Source organism: Otolemur garnettii, unplaced genomic scaffold, assembly GCF_000181295.1.
Source record: "Otolemur garnettii isolate 467f Iridium unplaced genomic scaffold, OtoGar3 scaffold00021, whole genome shotgun sequence".
In the NCBI taxonomy this organism is placed as follows: Eukaryota; Metazoa; Chordata; class Mammalia; order Primates; family Galagidae; genus Otolemur; species Otolemur garnettii.
In genome coordinates, this window is record NW_003852416.1 from 2,949,953 (window position 1) to 2,974,363 (window position 24,411).

Sequence of the window (24,411 nt, forward strand, 5' to 3'; positions counted from 1 at the left end):
ATGAATACATTCATGCATATGTAGGGTACAATGTGCTGATTTATTTATTTTTTACACAATCTGACATGGTTAGATCAAACCAATCAATATAGCTTTTACTTCATTTACTTGATTATTGTGCCAAAACATCTATGTTCTACACTTGACAGATTTGACTTGTACCCTTGTCATATGCTCCATAGGTGTGGTCCTGCCTTTTACCCTCCCCTCCTCTCCCTTCCCACTCCATTTCTCTCCCTCATCCTGGGCTGTAGTTGTGTTCTATCTTTCATAAGAAAGTGTGAGTAAATATAAGTAGGTTTCATAGAAATACTGAGTACATTGGATACTTTTCCCTCCATTCTTGAGACAATTTAATCAGGAGAATATGTTCCAGATCCCTCCATGTAAACATAAAAGAGGTAAAGGCTTCATCTTTTTTAAGGCTGCATAGTATTCCATAATATACATATACCATAATTTATTAATCCAGGCGCACGGTATACAGACCCATGAAAAAATGCTCGTCTTCTTTAATCATCAGAGAAATGCAAATCAAAACCACCCTGAGATACCATCTAACTCCAGGAAGAGTAGCCCACATAACAAAATCCCAAAACTACAGATGTTGGCGTGGATGTGGAGAAAAAGGAACATCTCTGCACTGCTGGTGGGAATGCAAGCTAATACATTCCTTTTGGAAAGAAGTTTGGAGAACACTCAGGGATCTAAAAATTGGCCTGCTGTTGGATCCTGCAATTCCTCTACGAGGAGTATATACAAAAAACCAAAAATCACTTTGCAAAAAAGATATCTGCACCAGATTATTCATTGCAGTTCAATTCGTAATAGCCAAGTCATGGAAGAAGCCCAAGTGCCCATTGACCCATGAATGGAGTGCCTTTTAACATCTCCTCATACAAGATTTCATTTGTTGTAACCTCATAGTTGTAATTGCTCCCTTCGAAGGTGGCCTTCAATAATCCTTGCTCCTGCCTTTCATGGTCTTTTCATAGGCTGGGGCTAACTTGTGTTACTAGTACAGTAATAAGGAAACAACACTGTAATTGCTCTGGCCATAGGAGATGCTGCAGATTCTATTGTGCTTTCTTGGATGGCTTCCTCTGGAGAAAGCAAGCCATGTTCTGAGGACTTCTGAACAATTCCAAAGAGATGCTCACCAGGAGAATAACTGAGGCCTCCTGCCAATAGCCAGCACCAACTTGCCAGTCATGTGAGTGAGCCTGGAAGCAGATCCTCCAGCCACAGTCAAACCTCTAAATGACAACAGCCTAGCCAACATCCTGATATAACCTCATGAGAGACTTTGAGTGTCAGTGGCACCTAGCCAAATCACTCCCAAATTCTTGACCCACAAAAACTATAAGAAATGTTTATTGTTGTGTGTCAAGCCACAACATTTTGAGATAATAACTAATATTTAACAAGTATTTGAACTCATAGCTGGTGTTACTTACTTTAAAAATTCCTTATTTATTTTCTAATCTTTCATTTAACTAGAAAGCAAGCTTCATAAAGGCAGAAACTTACTTCTCCTGTCCACTGTGTGGTCCCCAACTGCTGGAATAGGGCCTGGCATGCAGCAGACACCCGACAGAGATGTACTGCGTGAATCTGGTTGAGTATTTGCCAAACCTCCCACAATCCCAAGAAGAGACATGAAAACTTTCTGTCTCACCCAAGCATGGGGACAAGAGGGTTTCGAAGGAGCCAGCATGTGGTCAGAAGCTTAGAGAAGAGGGTAGAGAGAAAGAAATCCATCGTTCTTGAAAATGTTCATGGCAAGACCCCCTTAGCCTGTTGAGGGTTGATATTACCCTGAACCCTTTTCAATGCCCTGATCATCTGGGCAAACCCTCTTTGACCACTAGAGGCCAGACCTAGCTGTGGCCTTGGCTTAGATCATTGACTCAGTTTCTCCTAGGGGCAGGGGGTGTGTGTGTGTGGGTAGGACAGCATGGTCTTTCTCATGTTCCTGGAGGCCCCTCAGTGACCAACACTAAAGGCTGAATTACCTGCCCCTGCAGTCTGGTGAATGACGCATAAACAGTTCTGCTGCCCAGAAAATCACCTGGGCCTCATTTAAAAACAGCCACAGTCTTCCACTTGACTTGAGAAATGCAGACATTAACACTGCAGGAGAACAGCCTTTTCTGGGTACGACGTCAGAGCCCAAGGAAGACAGGTTATTTTTAATAGACTCCTCTCGGTAGAAATTCAACATAGGGAGAACGCTGTGGATGGCGCTGGCTGGGCCAGGAAGTGCCCAAGGCAGCACTGCCACACTAAGGACACCATCACCTCCTCCCTCCTCTGAGTTCCAGTCGGGATGGAAGGAAAAACGAATTTTAGAGAAGTTACGCCAGGGCCTGGAAAACTCAATAAAGTCTTCATGCGTAAAACAGGCGTTCCAAAGGCTGGTCGTTTGACGTCAAGATGGGCGATGAAAAGGCCTTGCTGATTCCCAGGGATGGGGCCCCTCTTGTGAGTGACGGCCCCATTAAGGCGTATGTAAAGAGCATTTGACGCATTAATGCATGGAGCCAGACTCACATTTCCTTTCCAAAAAACAGCTCTTTGTACAAGCCCAGAGAGAGAGAACAGCCGTACGACCAGAATGAAAATGGGCATCACTGGGTTTGTTTTGTTTTTCTTCCTTCTCAAACTGACTATAAGTGTCTAACAAAACACGTGGCTGGAAAATTCCACAGGCTCCTAGGCTTAGCCTCATCCTGCTCCACCTCATCAACTCTCCACACAACTCCCAAATCTGCTGCTGCCTCATCTTTTCCAAATGGGGAACAGCCCTTGGTCCAAGGCTCAGTCTTTGGTCCTCATCACTTCTCCCCTGACATTCATCTCCTTGGTGAGCTCACTCAGCCCCTGGCTTAAATACCAGCTATATGTTGACAACTCCCAGTTTCCTATTACATTTCCAGCCCAGCCCTTTCCCATAAACTCTACCCTTGAACACTCACCTGCCCAGGAACATGTGCCCTCAGCTGTCCAGCAGGCACCTCTCACTATGCCCACATGGAGCCTCTGCTCCTCCCACAGCATGATCCCCCACTGCCTTATCCTAACTCCATCCTTCCAACTGCTTAAGTCCAAACTTTGATATCTTCCTTAATTCTTCTCTCCCACCCCCAACCCACCAGGAAATAGTTGTAATTCTGCCTTCTAAACGTGTCCCAAATCTAACCACTTCTCACCACTGCCAGTGGCTTCCATGCTGCCTTGAGCCACCACTCACTCTCACACGGATTGCTTCCGAGGCCCCCTATCAAATCTCCCTGCTCTCCACCCACCTGTCAAAGCCCGCCCCCAGTGCGGAAGCCACAGAGATCCTTGAGAAACCTGAGTCAGACCAGAACATTACTTTGCTAACGTCTCTCCAATGGCTCCCCTAACTTCTTAATGGCACAGTCTTCCATATCTAACCCACTTCTCTCCTACCCTCTGCCCTTGCTCCCCTGTCTCCATCTTGGCACCTGCAGGCCTTTGCACTGGCTATTCCCTGCCCACAGTGCTTTTCCACCATACGCTCACCTGGCCAATTCCCTTAACTCCTCCTAGTCATCAGTCCAATGACATTTTTCAAAGACACTTCTGTTGACCAACCAACTTAGTAATGTAACCAGTCCCCACACTCCCAGCCCCCTTTAACCTGCTCCAGTTTTTCTTTTCCATCCCACTTACCCTTCCAGTGTTCCCTATCATTGCCTTATTATGCTTACTGTGTATGGCCTATCTCTTCCTGGTTAGAAGGTAAACAAAAGGAGGACAGAAATCTTGGTCCATTTTATTTGCCAATTTATCACAAGGGCCCAGAACCTGGCAAAGAATACTTTTGTTAAATGAATGAAAGACTAAAAGAATGGTGCGGGGGGGTCTGGTCCTGCCTCAAGTGAAGACTTTGCCGTGGTTCACTGTGACTCCACAGAAAAGAAACCAAGACCAAGTCCTGCTAAGGGCACAGCAGGCCACAGGGGGTTGTGAGCACTCCAGGCAGCTCTGAGGGGGGCTGCACCTGGGGCTTTGGATGTATTCTTGGCCAACAGTCCCCAAGTTTGATGGCTACCAAAAAAGGCCCTGTAGAGATGAGTGCAATGGGATGTGTAATGATCCCAAATCTGCCATTTCACAGACAGAACAGGCAACTGAATGTTCTCCCAGACTCACCCCTCGAGCAGGATTAGGAATAGAATCATGGAACTTGGCTTTTCAGATATCTGGGTCTTGTTTTCAGAAAATCCAATCTTGGAAAAACAGAACCATTGGACAGGTTTCTGGTAGGTGTGATGGTTCACTTTGCAAAAAGATTCATGGGACGTCTTCATTAAACAAGAAGCCCAGCCTCACTGCAGACCTTAGAAAGCTTGACCCATAATCCACCTGACTGCAGAGGAAGCATGCTGGGGAGGAAGGTGCACAGGACTGGGGGTAGGAGACCTGGGTTCTGGGCTTAACTCTGCCCCTCACTTGCTCTGTGATTCTGAGTAAGTCACCAGCCCCACACTGGGCCTGTGTCTAAGCCAGTGGTTCTCAACCTTCCTAAGACCGCAACCCTTTAATATAGTTCCTGTGGGTTGCAACCCACAGGTTGAGAACTGCTGGTCTAAGCACTGACCATCTGTCAGGTGTGGCACTAGGGGCTTATTCTAACACTATGGGCCACATTCTATTCTAACACATCTGTGCCACTAAAAGGCTTCTGGCTAGTGAGGGAGACAGGTATACAGAGCCCCAACGGCTACAGTCACTGAGCACCTGTGATGTGCCAGACACTGCTGTGAGTAGCAGGAACTCATGGTATCTCTATTCAGCACCTCTACCATCATCAGACATAGCTACACCCCACCTACAGATGAAGACATGGGGCACAGAGAGTTGGTGACAGAGCCAGCATTGCCCTGGCATCCTGTCCCTGGATCTGTTCACCATCTGCCAACAGGTGCAGTGATGTGGCTCAGGTGAGTGTCATGGGCCAGCACCCACATTAGAGGGATACAGCAGAGGGAGAGGGATATCAGGAAGGTTTATGAGAGCAGAACACAAAACAACAAGCAGGCATTTGCTAGGCAAATGGGACCATGGGGAGGCAATTCAGGCAAGCAGGTAAAGGAGCCAGTGCCAATGGGTTTAACCTTGCCTGCCCAATCAGAGCCACCACAAGTAAGTGGGCAGGCCAGAACACAGGGCTCCAGAAATACTCCAGTGCAGGGTGAATGTGAAAGGGTGAGCAGGGGCCTATTGACAGACGATCTGGTAAGCCAGCCTCAGAACCTGGACTTTATCCTAGATGTCAATACTTCCCAACCCTGGGTACATATTAAAGTGCTGGGAGATTTGAGAAATGCCAATATCTGCCAGAAACAATAGCGTATCTAGTGGCAATGGGCACCCCCAGTGCTGAACTATGACCTCTAAGCACCATTTCCCAGAAAGGAACCAGGGCTCTTTTGAAAAACAACAGACTCTAATATAAGAGTATTAGAGCCCAGGAATGCTGTCTTATCCCAGACAACAAAAGAGATTACCAGTGACTGCTGGGCCCTAGTCCTTTCTTATAGTTTTAGAGTTTTCCACAGTCTGAATTTCGCACTCATGTCTCGTAAAGTGCTAGTTGGATTTTGAAACTTGACAGGTTCAGTTTCTGTTTGGAAATTCAGACTGTGGAAAACTCTAAAACTGTAAGTAAAGAACTCTCATGCCAACTGGGGTCCCCTCCAGGAAACATTAAAATGCACCCAGCATGTTTAGAGTTAGAGGATGCTAGTAAACCAATTTGGTACCTCCAAGACATAAATGCACAGAAAGAATCAAGCTTTTCCTATATGAACTTTACCACTGGGTCACCCAACAGTAATCAAAAGGAAATGTCCCAGTTGGCAAACTAAGAAGGAACAATAGAATAAGAATGTGCTGCGTTGTGACCCTGTGTTAATCAACAGATTTACCTACTGAATATTGATGGCTGCTGCCATCTCAAAAAGAAAAACCACCAGATATTATGTTCCCCCGATGGAAGAACATAAAACCACTTATGAAGTTACCCTGCCACACTCTCACCCCACCAAACAGAAACCGAATCTGTCAAGTTTCAAGATCCAACTAGCAGTTTACAAGGGATGAGCGCAAAATTCAGACTGGAAAACTCTCCTGGAGGAACAACAAATACATTGTAAGAGGAAATGGATGGTTTCGGGGGTGCCTAGAATCAAGAGAAATAGTGACTAACCACAATGTATGAACTTCATCCAGGCCAATTCAATCTGTTAAAACATGCAGTTATAAAATATATGAGAAAACTGAAAATTTTAACACTAATATTTGATGACAGTAGAAAATTGTTTAGCTGTATATCGTTCTATTAAGAGCTCTGATTGTTTAGCAAGATATATACTAAAAAGTTCACAGGTGAAATAATATAATATCTGAAATTTACACCAAGTGCTACAGAGGGTAGAATGGAGGTGTGGATCAAAGAATATTGGGGTGAAAGGTGCATGGGAGTTTATTTAACTGTTCTGTCAACTTTTACCTTTTATAGTTTGAAATTTTCCATAATAAAAAGTTATAAAAATAATAGACCCCACCCCTAGAGAATCAGATTAATTAGTCTGGGCTTCAGCTCAGCCTCTGGTAGTTTTTAAGGCTCCCCAGGTATTTTGAATGCTCGGCTAAGACTGAGAACTACCGTAATCACTCATGCAAAAGATGCCAAGGAAGAGCCCGCACCAGGACCAAGGCCGAGCTCCAGGAGGACGAAGCTGGCCTGGGGGGAGTCATGCCAAGCATGGGAGGAGGTGGGGGAGCATGAGGACAGGATGGAGTCAAGGACCGTACAGATTTCAGGCTCAGGTGACTGCGGGAGCTGGTCACTGAAATAGTGAAAGTGTCAGGGATGGTGGTTTGGGGGCCTGGGAGCAGCAGGTGTTGAGTGGGGTTCAGACTTTGAAGAGGCCCTGGTAACTTCAGCAGACATGTCTGGCATGTGAGTCTAGAGCTTTGCACTGAGGTCCTAAAGACAGAGAAATTGAGCCCCAAAGGCTGTCCCCCAAACTAAGATGGGTCAGGGTGGCTTCAGCCAATGATGGCAGGTGGGCCTCTAGGAGACAACAGCCTCTCAGCCCCTGCCCCTGGGAGGAGGCTTGGGAAAGGACTTTGCTCCTTTCACAACTGGTCTCCATTCCTCGCCACCCCCCACCCTTTGTCCTCTTTTCTCAGATAGAAGACCAAAGGGCCGATGGCCAGGCCAGTGTAGCCACCGGCCATCAGGCTGGCCTGAAATAGCCAGTGCTATTCATTGACACTTACTGAGGACCCTGCCGGCAGGGATGAACAGGAAGCCCAGGGTCCTGCCCTCAGGGAGCTTACATTCCAGTGGGGAAAGTGAGAGTAAATAATTATACTGGCTCGGCACCTGTGGCTCAAGTGGCTAAGGCGCCAGCCACATACATATAAGGTGGCAGGTTCAAATCCAGCCCGGGCCCGCCAAACAACAATGATGGCTGCAATCAAAATAAAAAATAGCCAGGCATTGTGGCGGGTGCCTGTAGTCCCAGCTACTTGGGAGGCGGAGGCAGGAGACTCGCTTGAGCCCAGGAGTTGGAGGTTGCTGTGAGCTATGATGCCATAGCACTCTACCCAGGGGGACAGCTTGAGGCTCTGTTTCAAAAAAAAAAAACAATTATACCAACACACATAAAGTTTGGAATTTTACAAAATGGCTTCTCAACTAGGGGAAGAGCCCATAGAATCCAAGAGCTTCCTCAGGGTGTTGGGAAAACGTCCCAACTTCACCAGGCAGAGGGCACCCAGAATCAGAGTGCTCACTGGGTCTCATTTTATGGCAGCAGCAATTATGATCCAGAGGGCAGGTGGCCCACCCTAGGCCACCCATTGAGTTTAGATTGTAAGACAATTTTGCTTTCTCAAAGTCTGCACTGAGAGTTTTGTAAGCCATGAGTTTATTCCTCACTTTTCTAAACCACGAGGTTGATCTTTCTTCTTGGAGCAAAAACAATCACTGTTCACAGAAGACCAAAAGGGCCATCTCCCTGGAGCAGGCACTTACCACAGAGTCCAGGAACTGAATGTAACATTCCAGCCCAGGCCTGGTTTCGCAGAACTGCCGGAAAAGCAGCCTCCCAATTGGCTGCTTGTCACATAAACTGCAGTAATCTCTGTCTGGAGACAAGAAAAGAAGAATGTGGTGAGACCCAGGAGAGGGCCAGGAAGCGCATTCCTGTCAACCTCACACCTGGATTTAGAGGCTCAGATGGACGGACCAAGATGACTGGCAAACTCTCAGGACTGCTTATTTAACTCAAAGTCTCTGCAGACTGAGAAACAAGGTCAGTAGAGGAAGGGACCAGTTATGACCCAGCCTCTTCCTCCCCTTTCCTCCTCCCTTATAATGCCCTGACTTCCATATGAACATGCCAGCAGTTCTGGGGACTATGATTCCAAACCCTGGCCGGCCAGTCAGCACATCACATTCCCCGATTACAGTGACTGGATAGGGTGTCAGGCATAACACATAAGCTGGTCCAATCAGAATGAGCCACAGACCTCCTGGAACACGGAACCAGAGGTGCTCTCTTCCTCTGGAGGCTGCAGTGCATGGCTTTGAGGCCAGGGTCTGCCATAGTGTTCGACACTGCCAGGGAAGCCACTGTGAGGATGAGGCTGACACACCGTGGAGGTGAAAGCTGGGAAATTACAAGAAGTAGAGTTGGTGCCCTGGTGATGTCATGAATCTCGGAATTAAACCACGTCCGCAGCCCAAACCACATCTGAAAGGCTTATTTATGAAACAACATATTCTCCTTGTTTAGGGCAATTCAAAAAAATGTCAATTACTTTAGTTCAAAGCATCCTAGTGGATAGATTTTAAGAACATCAAAATCAGTTTTGCCCAGTTGGAGAAAAGCCCAGTGTTAGGATGGTTCAAATCATGAAAACTCTGCATTTTCTAGCTGAGGAGCTTGAGGTAGGGAGGCAGGAAGCGACCCACCCTTAGCCACTCAGTAGCCAAGAAGGTTCTGAACAGGAAATAATGTCAGACTTTCAGTCGGAGGCCCAGGGACCAGGGTGCTAGGCAACAACTCGCTGTGTTAATGCAAATAACTCCTCTGCCCTCTCTGGGCTTAGCTTCTTCCTCTGAGAGCAGAAATCTCATGCTGAAGTTGGGATGGGAGACCCTTTCCTTCTGGCTCTCTCTACAGTGATGCTAACCCCTCTGTAAGAAGTTTTCTCTGGTCAGAAAGACTCCGGGAGACAAGCTGCCTCAGACCTTTCCTAGCACTGAATACTGGGCCATCAATTTTGCAGCTCTGTATGGGACAGTCAGGTGATCTCATGAGGAAACTGGGAAGAGGGTGCTGGAGCTTGGGAGGGAGGATGGCATGGCAGGAGGGATGACTAAACCCCTGCCAGGTGTAGAGAAGGAGCCAGGCCAACGTCTTCCTACAAAGGGTTTCTCTTGAGATATGAACACAACCATCACCAGCACACTTTGATTCTGGAGTCACAAAGTCTCTCCACAGGAGGCCAAGCCATGACTTGCAGGGAGGGAGAATCTCCAGGTAGCTTTGTGTGTGGGCTTGGGGGCCTAAACTGCCGGGGCTCAAACCCCAGCCCCTCCACACACTGCCTGCAACAGTGACCTGGGGCAACTCACCTCACAAGACTCGGGTTTTAATCTATAAATTGGGGGGCCTAACCCAAGACTGTCGTGAGGATTGAATAAGACAGTACACAGAGAGGACCCAGAGGCTGGCACATAGGAAGTGCTTATAAAAGACCATCTATTCTCACCACGGATGTGGGGTTTTTAGTCTGTCCCTCCTCCCTTCCTTTAGGGAACCTCCTCTCTCTCAGTCTATACAAACACAACCCAAGCCTCCAATTCTGAAAGGGGAGCCAATGTCTTCCAAATTTGGAGGATGGCCACATGACCCAGTCCTAGCCAATCAGAGGCCTCTATCTCTCAGCCACAAAGATGGGGCAAATGTGAGCATGGTGACCGTCTTAACCAATTAGAAGCCCCTGTCATGCGGCTGTAATTCAGTTCAAACCAATCAGATCAGAGTACGTGACCAAAGAGGTCTCTGGAGTCCGTCAGGAGCTTTTCACCCAACTTACTGGGGGCACCTGCTGCCCTGTGGGATGACGGGGCCTCTGTGATGTCTGCTCGGTTGGGAGCTGCCAAGACTCTTTCCATCTAGGCTCTGAGAGCCTACGGGGAATGAAGCCCGCACAGTGCTGGTGGAACTGCATGGGGAGAGGAACCCGTGAGGGCAGTGCCACTAAGGCCTGCCTGTTGCCACGCAGGGCGGTTGCTTAGGTCAGTTAGTGCTGGTCTCTGTCTCTTGGAACTAAAGGAGCCTTAAGGATGAGGCATAAAGGCCAGAGAGTTTTACTGCCCACTTCTTTCGTGGGTAAGCTACCTGCAGGCAGGGACTATTTTTGTGGGAATTAACCAGTTCTAACTATCATAGGCAGAAGGAGGCTTTCAGAAATATTTCATTCCCTACAGAGTGGTACTCTGATCAGCATGGATGTGCCACCAGCAGAGCCTTCCTCATGGCCCTCTCCCCAAGTGGTTTGGTGGCTTACACTTGCCTTGGACTATTGCCTTAACTCTGCCCTTCAAGCGAGGATGCAGTCTCCACCTCCCCGAGAACAGATGGTTCTCAAATAGCCATTCCAACAAGCATTTAGCCTCAATATGTGCCAGGTGCAAAGGGGGAGGGAGAACCTAGGGATGCAGTCCCAGCCCTCAGGGGGCTTGGACTGGATTGGAAAGGGCAGTGGGGGTGTGTGTGGGTGAGCAGACAGAATCCCAAGTGACAGTAATAAAATGTCAAGTTAGATGAGTGTGATCTTCAGCCACAGTAGGGAACACGGTCTCAGTGGCCTGTGACAGGTCTGTAGTCTGTACCTGTTAACACAATGTCCTGCAAACACAGCCTGCGTTCTGACTGCCTCTCACCCAACCTGATCTCTAAAGGAGAGGAAAACAAACCTTTGCATCCTTTCCCAATCAGCTGAGCCTTCTCAGCACAAGCACAGAAAGAAAGTAAATTACCTTATGTCAAACTTGTTTTATTCAATTATGGGAGAGAAAGCACCATAACTCTTATGTGATTTGAGCAAGGTACCCCCTCTGCCCCATTTCCAAAAGCAGTTTTAAGATTTTAAGTACCATACTGTGATTCCTTATGGATTTATCTGACAGGCTTTTCCCTCTCCATATGGCATTTGCTGTCAGTATGGAAACAAGGCTGTTATAAACTCACAGTGCACAGTAAACACCGTTGTGATTCAGACACAAGCTGTCAGCACCTCAGTTCTGTGCCTCTCCCAGCTGTACAGAGGATCCCAGGCAAGACAGCAACTTGTCAGAAGCCCAGGAAGAAATACAGGGACCAACAGTGATTTTCTTTTAAATTATTTTCTTAACTTCAAATAAAGATAAATGCTTCTGAGGAAGCACCCAAGACAACAACAAGAAAATCAAAGTGCGCTGTCATACTTCCTTTAGAAATGGATAGGGAGGCTACAGTGGGAAAAACATGAATGTAAGAATGATCAAGCTGAAAGGAGGGAGTGCAAATCAAAGTTCGTGATGTGTCGAGAGCAAACCCGAGGTGCAGGTCACTTCTGGAAAGTCCGATGACACTGCAGTTGGAAGCATGAAGAGCTCTGCAGTAAAGAGCCCTTCCAATGGACCCTTTTCTGTCTGTTGCAACGGAAGCTGATTGTGTTGGTGAAAGCCAGGTGGGAAGAGGGCCTGTCCACAGCCAGTCTCCCAAGTGTGCACTGTGGAGTTGGTGAGCACAAGCAGCGAGGAGGTGGGCAGAACCTTTTGTCTCTCTCTCTGAATCTCTCTCTCTCTCAGGCTGGGAGAAGACAAGGACGCTGTACACACAGGCACACACGTACTGTGTATCATCGTACACACACAGGCTTTTCTAGAATGTGAAAATCCTGCTTTGGGCCATGTACCTCATCGGTCTTTTCCTCCATGCCAGAAAGAGGCTGTCGTCAGGTATAATGTAAGGAGCACCAGGCTCCCTGTCTTGAAATACCCACGAAGCAGCCAGTCATCCTGACTCTGTTCTTTGGGTCCTTCATTCACCCAACAAGCTCTTTCCTAAGGTCTCCTGCGTTTTGATACTAGAATTTTCCATTAGTATTAAAGATTTCTTCTGGAATTCAACACTTGGGGTCTCTGGGTAAGTGGGAGGGGACATACCTTATACCCACTGGCAGGTTAATGTAGTAATAGGGTTGGAGTTAATCACTGGCCATCATCTGAGACCAAGAATGGGGGTACCATCTTGGTGATGTGACCTCTGGAAGAGGAAGGTGACTGGGAAAAGGAAAGGGATCTAGCAAGGGCATCATAAGCTGAGTTGTGCCCTTAATCAAAGGGCCAAGTGCCCTGGCAGGAGACGGGGCCTGCCATGCACACAGGAGGGTGATAGGAGATCCACTGGGAAGGCAGGGAGTGGATCCCTGAGCTCCCAGGCCATAGAGTCTGCAATGGATTAATGTCTTACTGTGGAATCAATGATTTGGGAGCAAAAATGATTCAAGTACATTCCTTGGAAAGAGGGATGAGGGAAGGCAGGGAACAGGAGACATTTACAGAGGAAGTCACAGATCTGGGGAGCCATTGTAGCCTTTGGATTCAGGTGCTGGCTTTTGGGCAGGGCAGGCACCAGCTACTGCCTTAGTAAGGAGCTGGAGTGAATTGGCTTTACAAAGTGACATGTGTTGTTTGTTTCTTCAAGGGACTGACACTCCCCTTCTAAGCATGCCTACAGTCGCCCAAGAAGACGAGATTGCCATACCTTCCTGCAACACATGAATTCTAGCCATGCTCTCAGACAGAATCATTTCTACCCAGCAGACAGTCCCCTTAGCAAGTTAACAGACACTTGCTTAGTCTTTGTCCTTAGCAGTCTACTTACTAGCCAGCAGGACAGGGAGGCACATTCACAGATAGTGCTGGGAAGAGGAGCCACATAACCATGTCCATAGGACAAAACTGCATACATCCGTTGGGAAATGTCCAGGAAAATGTCTCAGCAGAAGGGGCACATATGTCCTCATGTGATGTGGGGTCAGTTTCAGGGGTGCTGCCCGTGAGGGAGTGCACTAGAGTATGGGAATGGGGTGACGGAGAGAGTGGCTGACGGCAATGCAGGTGGGAGAGAGGCTGAGTCTGGGTGAAGCAAGGGGGAAAAGTCAAAGCCAGAGAGAAATGGGGCTTGAGATTGAGGGGAGAGGAAGGAGCTGAATCTTCAGGTGAGATACCAGGAGGACTGGAGGGTATAGTGAAATATGGGACAAAGTGAGTAAGGACAAGAAGTCAGGGCTAGGTTTGAGATGACTGCAGATGCCACTGAGTAGACCTTCAAGAATGGCCTAAAGGAAATGAACAGAAAGTGGTAGGTCATGTGGGAATCAGGAATCAGGAGTGTTAGTGAGGGGTCAGCAAAGTAAGTTTCCTTGGTAGTGAGTGTGACTGTCTGAAAATACATGTGCACTTGCACACACGTGGGCAACATGTGTGTCCTGGAGGTCTAGGCACAGCAGAGTCACTTCTAACTCTACCTTTCCCAGGTCAAGTCTGACACTTACCAAACTGTCAACAAACAGACAAGGAGCCCACCGTCCCCACTACCTTCACCTAGTGACATGAAAGTGCTTTGCTGAAACCTCCCTTGTCTCTTCACCTATTCTCATGATAATCCACTGACCACACCACAAACCCAGGTCCATTGCCAAGGACCCCACAGTGGGAGAGTGCCCCAGCCCTGCCATCAATTGTACAAGGTGAAGCAGCAAGTATTGATGAAGAAGTTGCAACAAGTTATCCGGAAGACCCAGATAGGATTGATGAAGGTGGGTACATTAAACAACAGATGAAATGGCCTTCTGATGTAAGAAGATACCATCTAGGACTGGCATGGATAGGAGAAGTCAATGCCTGACTTCAGGCTCGGCACCTGTGCCTCAAGTGGCTAAGGTGCCAGCCACATACACCTAAGGTGGCGGGTTTGAATCCAGCCCGGGGCCTGCCAAACAACAGTGATGGCTGCAACCCCCCCCCCCCAAAAAAAATAGCCAGGCGTTGTGGTGGGCGCCTGTGGTCCCAGCTACTTGGGAGGCAGAGGCAGGAGATTCGCTTGAGCCCAGGAGTTGGAGGTTGCTGTGAGCTGTGATGTCAGAGCACTCTACCCAGGGGGACAGCTTGAGGCTCTGTCTCAAAAAAAAAAAAAAAAAAAAGCCTGACTTCAAAGTTTCAAAGAACAGGCTGGCTCCCCTATTAGGGCTGAATGCAGCTGGCGGCCTGAAATTGAAGCCAGTGGCCACTGACCATTCTGAAAACCCTAAGGCCCTTAAGAATTATGTGAAATTTACTCTGTCTGCACTCAATAAATGGAAAAGGGACACGTGGATGGCAGCTCATCTGTTTACAGCAAGGTTTACTGACTATTTTAAGCCCACTATTGAGATCTACTACTCAGAAAAAAAGATTCCTTTCAAAATATTACTGCTCACTGACAATGCACCTGGTTCCTCAAGAACTCTGATTGAGATGTACAGGAGATTAACATTTTCATACCTGCTAATACAACATCCATTCGGCAGCCCACAGATCAAGGAGTACTTTCAACTTTTCTATCTTATGATCTAAGAAATACATGTCATAAGATTATAGCTGCCATATATAGTGATTGTTCTCATGGATCCAGGCAGTCAATTGAAGACCTTCTGGAAAGGATTCGCCACTCTAGGTGCCATTAAGAACATTTGTGATTCATAGGAGGAGGTCAAAACATCAACATTAACAAGAATTTGTATGAAGCTGATTCCAACTTCATGGAGGAATTGAAGAAGTTCTAGAATTGGAATTAGAAAAAAAAAAAAACTAGAATTAGAAGTGGAGCCTGGAGATGTGACTGAATTGTTATGATCTCACGATAAAACTTGAATTAATGAGGAGTTCTTTCTTATGGATAAGCAAAGAAAGTGGTTTCTTGAGATGGAAACATCTTCATCATCGTCTGGTGAAGATGTTGTGAATATATATTGCTGAAATGACAACAAGGGATTTAGAATATTACATCAACTTAGTTGAGAAGGAAGTTTGAAAGGATTGACTCCAATTTTGAATGAAGTTCTACTGTGGGTAAAATGCTGTCAAATAGCCTGGCATACTACAGAGAAATCTTTCAGGGAAGGAAGGGTCAATTGACATGACAAACTTCACTAATGTCTTATTTTAGGAAATTGGGCCAGGTCCAGTTGTTCACACCTATAATCCCAGCACTGTGGGAGGCCCCCATGGGAGGATGACGTAGGCCAGGAGTTTGAGATCAGCCTAGGCAACAGTAAGACCCCAATATCTATTAAAAAAGAAAAAGAAGGCTCGGCGCCTGTAGCTCAAGCGGCTAAGGCACCAGCCACATACACCTGAGCTGGAGGGTTCGAATCCAGCCTGGGCCGGCCAAACAACAATGATGGCTGCAACCAAAAAATAGTCGGAGGTTGTGGTAGGCGCCTATAGTCCCAGCTACTTGGGAGGCGGAAGCAGGAGAATCGCTTGAGCCCAGGAGTTGGAGGTTGCTGTGAGCTGTGATGCCACAGCACTCCACCCAGGGCAACAGCTTAAGGCTCTGTCTCAAAAAAAAAAAGAAAAAGAAAAAGAAATTATGATAGCCATGGCAACCTTCAGCAGCCACCACCCTGATAAACAGCAGCCATCAACCCTGAGGCAAGACCCTGTACCAGCAAAATGATTACAAGTTGCTCAGGCTGAGATGATCATTAGCATTTTTTAGCAACAAAGTATTTTTTTTTTTTTGGTAGAGATAGTCTCACTTTATTGCCTTTGGTAGAGTGCCATGGTGTCACGCAGCTCACAGCAACCTCCAACTCCTGGGCTTAGGCGATTCTCTTGCCTCAGCCTCCCCAGTAGCTGGGACTACAGGTGCCTGCCAGAATGCCTGGCTATTTTTTATTGTTGTTGCAGTTTGGCTGGGGCAGGGTTTGAATCCGCCACCCTCGGTATATGGGGCAGGTGCTCTACCCACTGAGCCAGAGGTGCTGCCCCAGCAACAATGTATTTTTAAATTAAGGTATGTACATTTTAAAAGTATAATGCTATTGCAAACTCAATAGACTACAGTACTATATAATGTAAACAACTTTTATATGTACTGGGAAGTAAAAAGTTCATGCAATTTGCTTTATTCTAATATTTATTTTATTATGGTAGTCTAGAACTGAAACTGCAACATCCTCAAGGTATGTCTATATAACTAATCTATGGGTTTGGCTGTGATCCAATAAAACTTTATTTACAAGTTGGCCCACACGCTGGTCTCTGCTTTGAGGAGTGGTCACTTTCCTTTTCCCAGACTCTTAAGCCCCTAGTCTTTCACAATGTGATACTGATCTAGCTCCTCAGACTCAGTCTGTCTCCTTCTTGGGGTCAGGGATCCTCTGACTGCCTTTGAAGCATCAGGGAGGGGCTTCTGAGTATTGAAGTCCATGTTACCTGACCCTGTGATCAGTAGTGAAGGAAGCCAGGATTGAAATCAGAAAACCTAGGCTCATTCTATGCCAAGGTCCCGATCGTCAAGGTCAAGTGACCCCTAGTAAGAACCTAAATGTCCATCACCTGGTAAATGGAAAAACAAACTGAGGTGCATCACAATGGTCTACCACTCAGTATTAAGAAGGCATGGACTGGCTTGGCACCTGTAGCTCAATGGCTAGGGCACCAGCCACATATACCGGAGCTGGCAGGTTCAAATCCAGCCCAGGCCTGCCAAATAGCAATGACAACTACAACCAAAAAAAAAAAAATAGCCGGCATTGTGGCAGGTGCCTGTAGTTCCAGCTACTTGGGAGGCTGAGGCAAGAGAATTGCTTAAGACCAAGAGTTTGAGGTTGCTGTGAGCTGTGACACCATGGCACTCTACCCAGGGTGACAGCTGGAGACTCTGTCTCAAAAAAAAGAAGGCATTGACTATCAATACAACATGGAAGAATCTTAAAAGCATCATGCTAAGTTGAAGAATAAGATACAAAAGACTCACATACCATAGATTTCATTCATCTGAAATTCAAGAAAAGACAAACAAAGTTAGTGACAAAAATCAGATGGGAGGAGTGTAAAGGGGGGAACTGACTACAGAAGGGGATGAGGGAAACGTCTGCGTGATTAAAATGTTCTACTTCGTGATTGTAGTAGTAGTTACATGACAGTATATATGTCAATAGTAATTGAATTGTATAGTTAAAGTTGATGAATTTTATTGCATATAAATAATACCTCAATAAAGCTGACCAAACAAAAGAAAATTTAATTTAATTTCCCCTGAATTCTCTGAGCTTGTTTCTTCATCTATAAAATAATTAAATCCTAACTGTTAACTCATTCTAGAACAGTGTTGCTCAAAGTATGGTTAGCAGACCAGTCCTGTCCCCATCACCTTGGAGCTTGTTGAAAATGCAGACTTTTTTTTTTCTTTTGAGACAGAGTCTCACTATGTGGCCCTTGGTAGAGTGCCATGGCGTCACAGCTCACAGCAACCTCAAACTCTTGGGCTTAAGCGATTCTCTTGACTCAGCCTCCCAGCTATTTGGGAGGCGCCTGCCACAACGCCTGGCTATTTTTTTGTTGTAATTGTCATTGTTGTTCAGCAGGCCCGGGCCAAGTTCGAACCTGTTGGCCTCAATGTATGTGGCCGGCGCCCTAACCATGGAGCTATGGGTGCTGAGCCTGAACATGAAAATGCATATTCTTAACACCCACCCTTTCAGACCTACAGAATCTGAATTTCACTGGCAGGGCCCAGAAATCTCTGTGCTAACACCCTTTCAGATTTAGAGAAGTGGTTTTCCAACTATCTACGCAAAACGACCAGTGTTAAAGTTTCCAATTCATCGTTCTTTTGTAGAACTCACACCATTCACAACTTTCCCTGGGAATCTGCCAACACCCAATTCTCCTTTACAACCTGTTCAGTGAGACGGGTCTACTGATCATACCTGCACACTCAGCAATGCTCAAGTGCTGTTAGTGTTTCTAAGCATATCTGTACTTAGCCCAGTGAAGCAGTCCACAAACTATACTTTTGAGAAAGACAAGTTGTTTTCTGGCTTTGTGTTCCTTTCTTAGGAGTGCCACCCTTCCTCTGTCCACAATAATTCTTCAGGTAAAGCCAACCTCAGCCTCACCCATCTGAGTCTTTTCCTGGAGTTTTATTGGCATCAGAAAAGTTACTTTTTCTTTCTCTGAGGTCTTAAACCTTTAGGACCACGTAAGCCTGGTGGAGTTGCTGCTGGCTATCTTTGGTCGTGGGGAGCACCTGCCAGAGAATGAAGTCACAGCTGTAGAAAGAGTAGGAGTATCCTGATGAAGTTTGAGGCCTGCATCCAGCCACGCCTGAGGCCATGAGATCAACTCTGAACTTTTCAGTTACATAAACCAGCAGATTTCCTCTAACCCATAAGCTAGTTTGATTTGGGTTTTGGTCACTTGCAACTTATTAGTGTTCACTGATAAGCCTTTTGGCCTCAAAGAATATTTGGAAGACTCAGAACGATTACCTATATGCAAGGACTTTGCAGTGAAGACTTGTACAGTCAGGTCACAGAGCAAGCTACAGTACTACTAAAGAATTCCTGTTGGGGGGTACCAGAGGAGTGGCTCAGAGGAGTAGAGTGCCAACCCCATATGCTGGAGGTGGCAGGTTCAACCCAGCCCCGGCCAAAAAAAAAAAATTGCAAAAAAAAAAAAAAAGAATTCCTGTCCTCAGCCTCCACCATGAAGCTGGATCTTCATGGAGATTCTAGAAGGCGTGTGCTTATTTTATGGCTGAGCAGGATACATCTGAGAAACACTATGACGCTACACATCCTGCCTGCCTGTATCACAGAAGTAGGCAAGGGGGACTTCTCCAGAGCTGGCAGAGGGTGGGAACAAGTGCAGGCTTGGGTCCGACTCCTACTTCTATCCTCTAATTCAGCAGTTTTTAACTGGGGCCCATTTTGACAATGTCTGCAGACATTTTTGGTTTGCACAACTGGGGAGTTACTGCTGATCAGTGGGAGGGACTGGGGAATACAGCCAGACATCCCACACTGTGGGGACAGCCCCACCACACAGCATCAGCCTGGTCCACATGGCAATAGCGCCGCCATGGCTGGGCAGCCCTGAATGCTACACAGTCCTGGGCAAGTCCCTTTGTGTGGGGCCCAGCCCATATGCTGAAGAGGCCATCAGAGTAGCCCACTACTGCCGAGGATTAGCCCCAGCACATGAGAGCCCAGTCTTAGCACACAGTAGGCCCCACGTAAGCAGCTGCCATTTAGACAGGTCACATCTCTACTTGACTCTGGAAATGATGGCTTTGACTTCTCCACAGATTCAGAAAGAAAATGGACGTAACTGGGGACAGGACCCTTGACTGCCCATCAGCACCACAGCAGGCAAGCCCTGCTCCAAAGTCACTGAGCCACTCGGCTCTGATCTCCGGGAGGGCAGATGGGACCCGCTGGCCTGAGCTCTCTCACTGAGCCTGCCTCTCAGAAAGAAGCCACGTGCATCTCCACGGCACATGCCCGAGGTTAAAATCTCACAACCCAGTCAATTCCTTCAAGACTGCTAACCCCCAGTGGACTCAGAAACAGGAATGATCTTGCTAGCGAAGATAAATAAATGCTGTCACTGTTTTCATTCTTTTCAAGTGACATGAAATGGGAACATACTTTCTTAATTAAGAGCCTGTGGTATGTGGACTCTGGGAGGGCAACCAGAGTTTTCCAAGAGAAAGCAGGCCAGGGCACGGGCAGCGAGGATGGCACGGGCCCCTCAGGTGGCCACAGTGCATGGGCCCAGCTCGGGGAGAGCTGGTAGCACCCCTAGCAATGGGACCGAGAAGAAGCCAGGGAGAGGGGGGACATGGGGAGGCGTGTCTGAGACTGGAACCTGCCCGGACTGTTTTCCTTGTTGCCCCAGGTGCTGCTTGAGCCTGTGCCAAGGAAAACACACGTTCAGATTCAGAAGTAAGAGCAAGAACGGAGCGCGGCTTCCTGAGGAAATGGAAATGCTAACACCGGAGCCCTTGGAAATGAAACCACATGTTGATTTGGGGAGTAGGGGGGTCCAAAAGGGATGCCTGGAGCCATCTCTCTATCAACTGGAGGTTCATTTCATTTCATTTCATCTTATTAACTTTGTTTTCCTGAAATACCAAGTTATGGGGGGTTAGGGCGTCCCAACAGATCCCAGGGCAATTTAGGAAACAGATGTGAGGAGACTGGACCAGACAGAGGCTGTGAGCCCTCCACTCCGCCGCGTTTCAGGACTGAAACAATAAACACAAAGGGGATTTGAAAACAGCTTTCTCTTAAAAATCTCTGCCAAAGCTGGAAAAAACAATCAGGCGTCTGCTCTGAGGGAAAAGCTCTCTGACGTTTGAAAGGCAAGATAGCCTCGTGATAACGGCAGTTCTTCACAGCCGTCCCTTGGAAAGAGCAAGAGAGAAGGGAAACATTTGGTACTTGGTTAGCAACAGCTGAGAGGGCTCCTATTACTTCAAGAAAGATGTTTTTATGTGAGTAAAAAAAAATGACATATGGCACGTTACACAAATACAGCCAACCAGCCCCACCATCTTCCTGTGCCTTTTGTCCCCCGTTCTGGTCTCAAGTTTTACTGAATGTCTTGTGCTTGTCATATGTCTCAGTAGGATCGCAAATAGTAAGCCCAGGTCTTACAAAGGTTGGGAGCACCTGGATAAGCCACATGTAAAACCACTGGGCTTCAGGGCGCTTGGGTTTGGCTGCCAGGTGGGTACAAGGGGAGGAAAGAAGGTTCTTGTCTGTGCATCTGTGGAAGGGAGAGGGGGATGGGCTGAAGAGTGCCTGGGGTGAGGGGTCTCTGCCTCTCTTGATGAGGGTCTAGGGCTCTGATTCAAACCCATTGGATGCAGTCAAGAAGGTATGTCCAATGGATGGACGCAACATGAAGCAATAATGGGGCTCCCAGAGTCAGGTAGTGACATCTCTGTTATCTTCAAGGGCAAGACAAGTAAAGAATTTAGATCTGTCTTTGCAGTGGGAATGGGACAAAGCCGTGGGTGGGTGAGCGGAGGGCAGACCGAGGGAGTGGGCAGAGCCACATGGCAGGTGGGCCAGATAGTCTGTAGGCATCTTCGGGAACAGGCCTGGCATATTGGAAATAAGGTCTGAACCACTAAGCTCTAAAGCCTTCTCCACTGCCCCACAGCCTGGCAGCCTGTGACTGTAAACCCCACTTCTACAGTAGCCTGGAGGGACTGTGGCAACCAAGAGGCAGCAGCAGAAAAGACCCCCGGCACATCAGCACAATGCTGCTTCTTTAAAATCTGGGGCTAGAAGGAAATACACCCATGCGTGACCTGTGGTGGTTTCTACATTTCTAGATTTTCAAGTTTTTGCAAATAAGAGAACAACTATCCTAAAAGCACAGCTGCAAAATTGCTGTGATTAGTTAGAGGTTGGAAAGCAAACAACTGTGACTGCCAGACACCTCCCCTTCTGTGCAGGGGCTGGGTAGTGCGCAGGTGCTCCGAGGAACTTCAGGGTTTGTCTTGCAAGGCCTCAGGCAGAACCTTCCAGTGAGTCAGGACCAGGCTGCTGAGGTGCCAGGCATCAGGGATAGTCTTGGTTGGTGGTGACTGCTGTTCCTACCCAAATTGGGCTCCACCCACTCAGGAGGACTCATTTTGTACATTTTGTACCCTCTCTTGATGACGGTCTAGGGCTCTGATTCAAACCCATTGGATGCAGTCAAGAAGGTGTGTGGGGAGACCCAAGGGATGGACGCAACATGAAGCAACTTCTCTTTGAAAAGTCATGCAGGTATAAGGAGTTGTAGAAACTGAAATGCCCAGGCCACACCCAGACTGACTGCATCAAATATCTGGAGGTGGTGTGTTTTCTTTTAAAGCTCTCAGTCAGCACTCCGGCACTGCGTTAACGTCAGGGCCACTTTGCCATTTTATCCCCAGAGTCTGGAACAGTGCCCAGCCCAAGCAGGAATGCAGGTGTGTATGTAAAATGAATGGGTAATGGGACAAACGCATGAGCTAAGCAAGGTGACAGGGAGGCCACACACTTGCAATAGGGGAGTGTAAATCTCAGGCCCACACTGTCTCCACACGCCCCCGACAACTAACCTGCCAGAAATGAAGGTTTCCCTGAAGCAAATGATGATGAAGAGCTGTGCCTCCCATGGCTTCCACCCGAGGCTCCCTGAGGTTGTGGAACTTGGGTCGTGGTGAGGCTGGGCCAGCTGCCTGCCACGCTGGGAGCTGCACGATGGCAAGCCCAGAGCCCCCAGGAGTGAGGTGGCCCAGGGTCCTGCTTGGCACCCTCCCTTCCAGAAAGCACCCTGTAGCATGGGGCTGGGGCCCGGGACTAGACTCTTCCAGCTTTACCTCTGACCCTCCATGACCTCAGACCACGATTCTCCTCTTTGGACCCTAGTTTCCCTTTTTACAAAATGAGGCTGATGAACAAGAGATGCTTCAATATCCCCCCACCCCCCCGCGTTTTGATAGCTCCATGGGAGGCTGTGAGCCTGGTGGAACGGAGACTTTGGAGCCCTAAGCAGAATTCACCACCATCGGGGTCCTTAACCCCACCCAGCCGCCTTCCCTCCCACTCCTGCCTTGTGGCCACAGAGCTGGAGCAACACCGCTTGGGAGCTGTCATTCGCCCCTCAGTGCCTCAGCTTCTCTCAATTGCACTTCAGGTTGACCTTTAGGTAACAAGGCTCAACAGCACCACCCCCACCCCCATGCACGGCCCTGGCCTCCTAGAAAAGAGAGCAGGGTGGACTGGGGGCCCTGAGGCCTGGAAGGCTGGACCCACCTTGCTTTCCAGGGCAGGGCCTGGCTTCACCTGCAGCTATGAGCTCATCACACAAAAGCCACAGGAGGTCTGGGAAACCGGGCACCAAGGCAAACAGCAGCCTCCCTACAAACCTGGCTCGTCCTGCCCCAGCCCTCATGAGGCTCCTGGCTTTTTCCTGGGCCACTGGCCAGAGTCTAGCAAGGCTCACAGCTGTGTCAGCCAAAGCAGCTTCAGAAATGAATACCTGGGATGGTCTCCTCAAAGTCCTGATGTCTCAGGGTCCCAAGACCCTCAGCCACCCTCTATCCTTCAGACATGATCCCCACCAAAGGCTCAGCCAACCACAGTGTATGCACTTCTGAGGTCAGGAAGTGCCACCCACTTGCCAGGGTTAAGCATCCCTGCTCATTCTAAGACCATGCCTTTCTGCAATACTGCCCTTGGTCCTCATTCCTGGGAGGCAGAGGACAAACATGTGGAGGCAGTTATTCTGTGTGCCCAGGGTCTTCTCTCAGCCTCCTGTTCCCCCAGCAGGCCACACAACCACATTCCACCTCTGTTTCTCCAAAGACAGAGCACAGTGGGTTTAGCCCACTGGAACCCAAGCTGGGTCTTTGGTTATTTTGTGTCAAACTACATCAGCTCTTTCCCTAAAGCCTCCTCCCATTGAGCTGAACCCCAGACTCCAGAAGGGCTGTGCTGGGGTTAAGGAGGCAGCGTTCACAGGAGCACGGGGCCCATGTTCCAGGTGAGAAGTGGGGAGAGGTGTGTTGCTTCAGCAGAATTGAACACAGGGAAAGCTGGAATCTAGATTCCACCCTCAGTTAGAGGGGTTATATAGCTCATGGTGTCGAGATTTTCGATGTGGATATTTATAGTTTAGAAGAGCTGGTTTTTCAGAAAGAGACAAGCTTTGAGTCAAACAACAGCCTTCCTACTTTGCCACCTGATGTACGATGATAATAATAACTGATTCGGCAGCAGCTAACATGACGGGTGCTCCCTGCACACCAGGCACTGTGCTAGGCACGATACATACTTGTCTCATGCAATTCTTACAACAGGTGAGAAACAGGTGCTATTATCAGCCTATATTTTAGATGCCTAACCACAAGGCGCTGAGAAGGAACTCATGTAAGGTCATAGCACTAGTAAGAGGCAGAGCTGGGATTTGAACTCAGTCCTTGATGACAGCAGGACTACTATTCACCTGATATCTTCTACTTCTCTTCTACTTCTAAGAGATCCATGGGGCCTTGAAAAGTGGATGAAATCACACAAATGGCACCCACCTTGGGCCCACAAGGGAGAGGAGGCATCCCTGTCACTCAGAGGTATGACTGACCTATTGATCATTCAGTGTCCTCAGGCCCAGGAGCTCCAGCCTCCAGGGAACTTAGGCAACGCAACACTATGGCAGCTCAGGGACCAGCTATCAACTGGGCATTTACATCCACTGGCTGGCCAGTC

General features: G+C 47.9%; 1 protein-coding gene across 2 annotated transcripts in view; it reads right to left on the reverse strand.

Annotated features, from left to right (window-relative positions):
* GRK5 (G protein-coupled receptor kinase 5) overlaps nucleotides 1–24,411 on the reverse strand; it is a 229,804-nt gene that overhangs the window by 61,012 nt on the left and 144,381 nt on the right. For both annotated transcript variants that reach the window (XM_023511674.1, XM_023511675.1), the window contains exon 3: nucleotides 8,081–8,193. In XM_023511674.1, coding sequence (XP_023367442.1) covers nucleotides 8,081–8,193 — 113 coding nt within the window. The remainder of the gene's footprint in view (nucleotides 1–8,080; nucleotides 8,194–24,411) is intronic.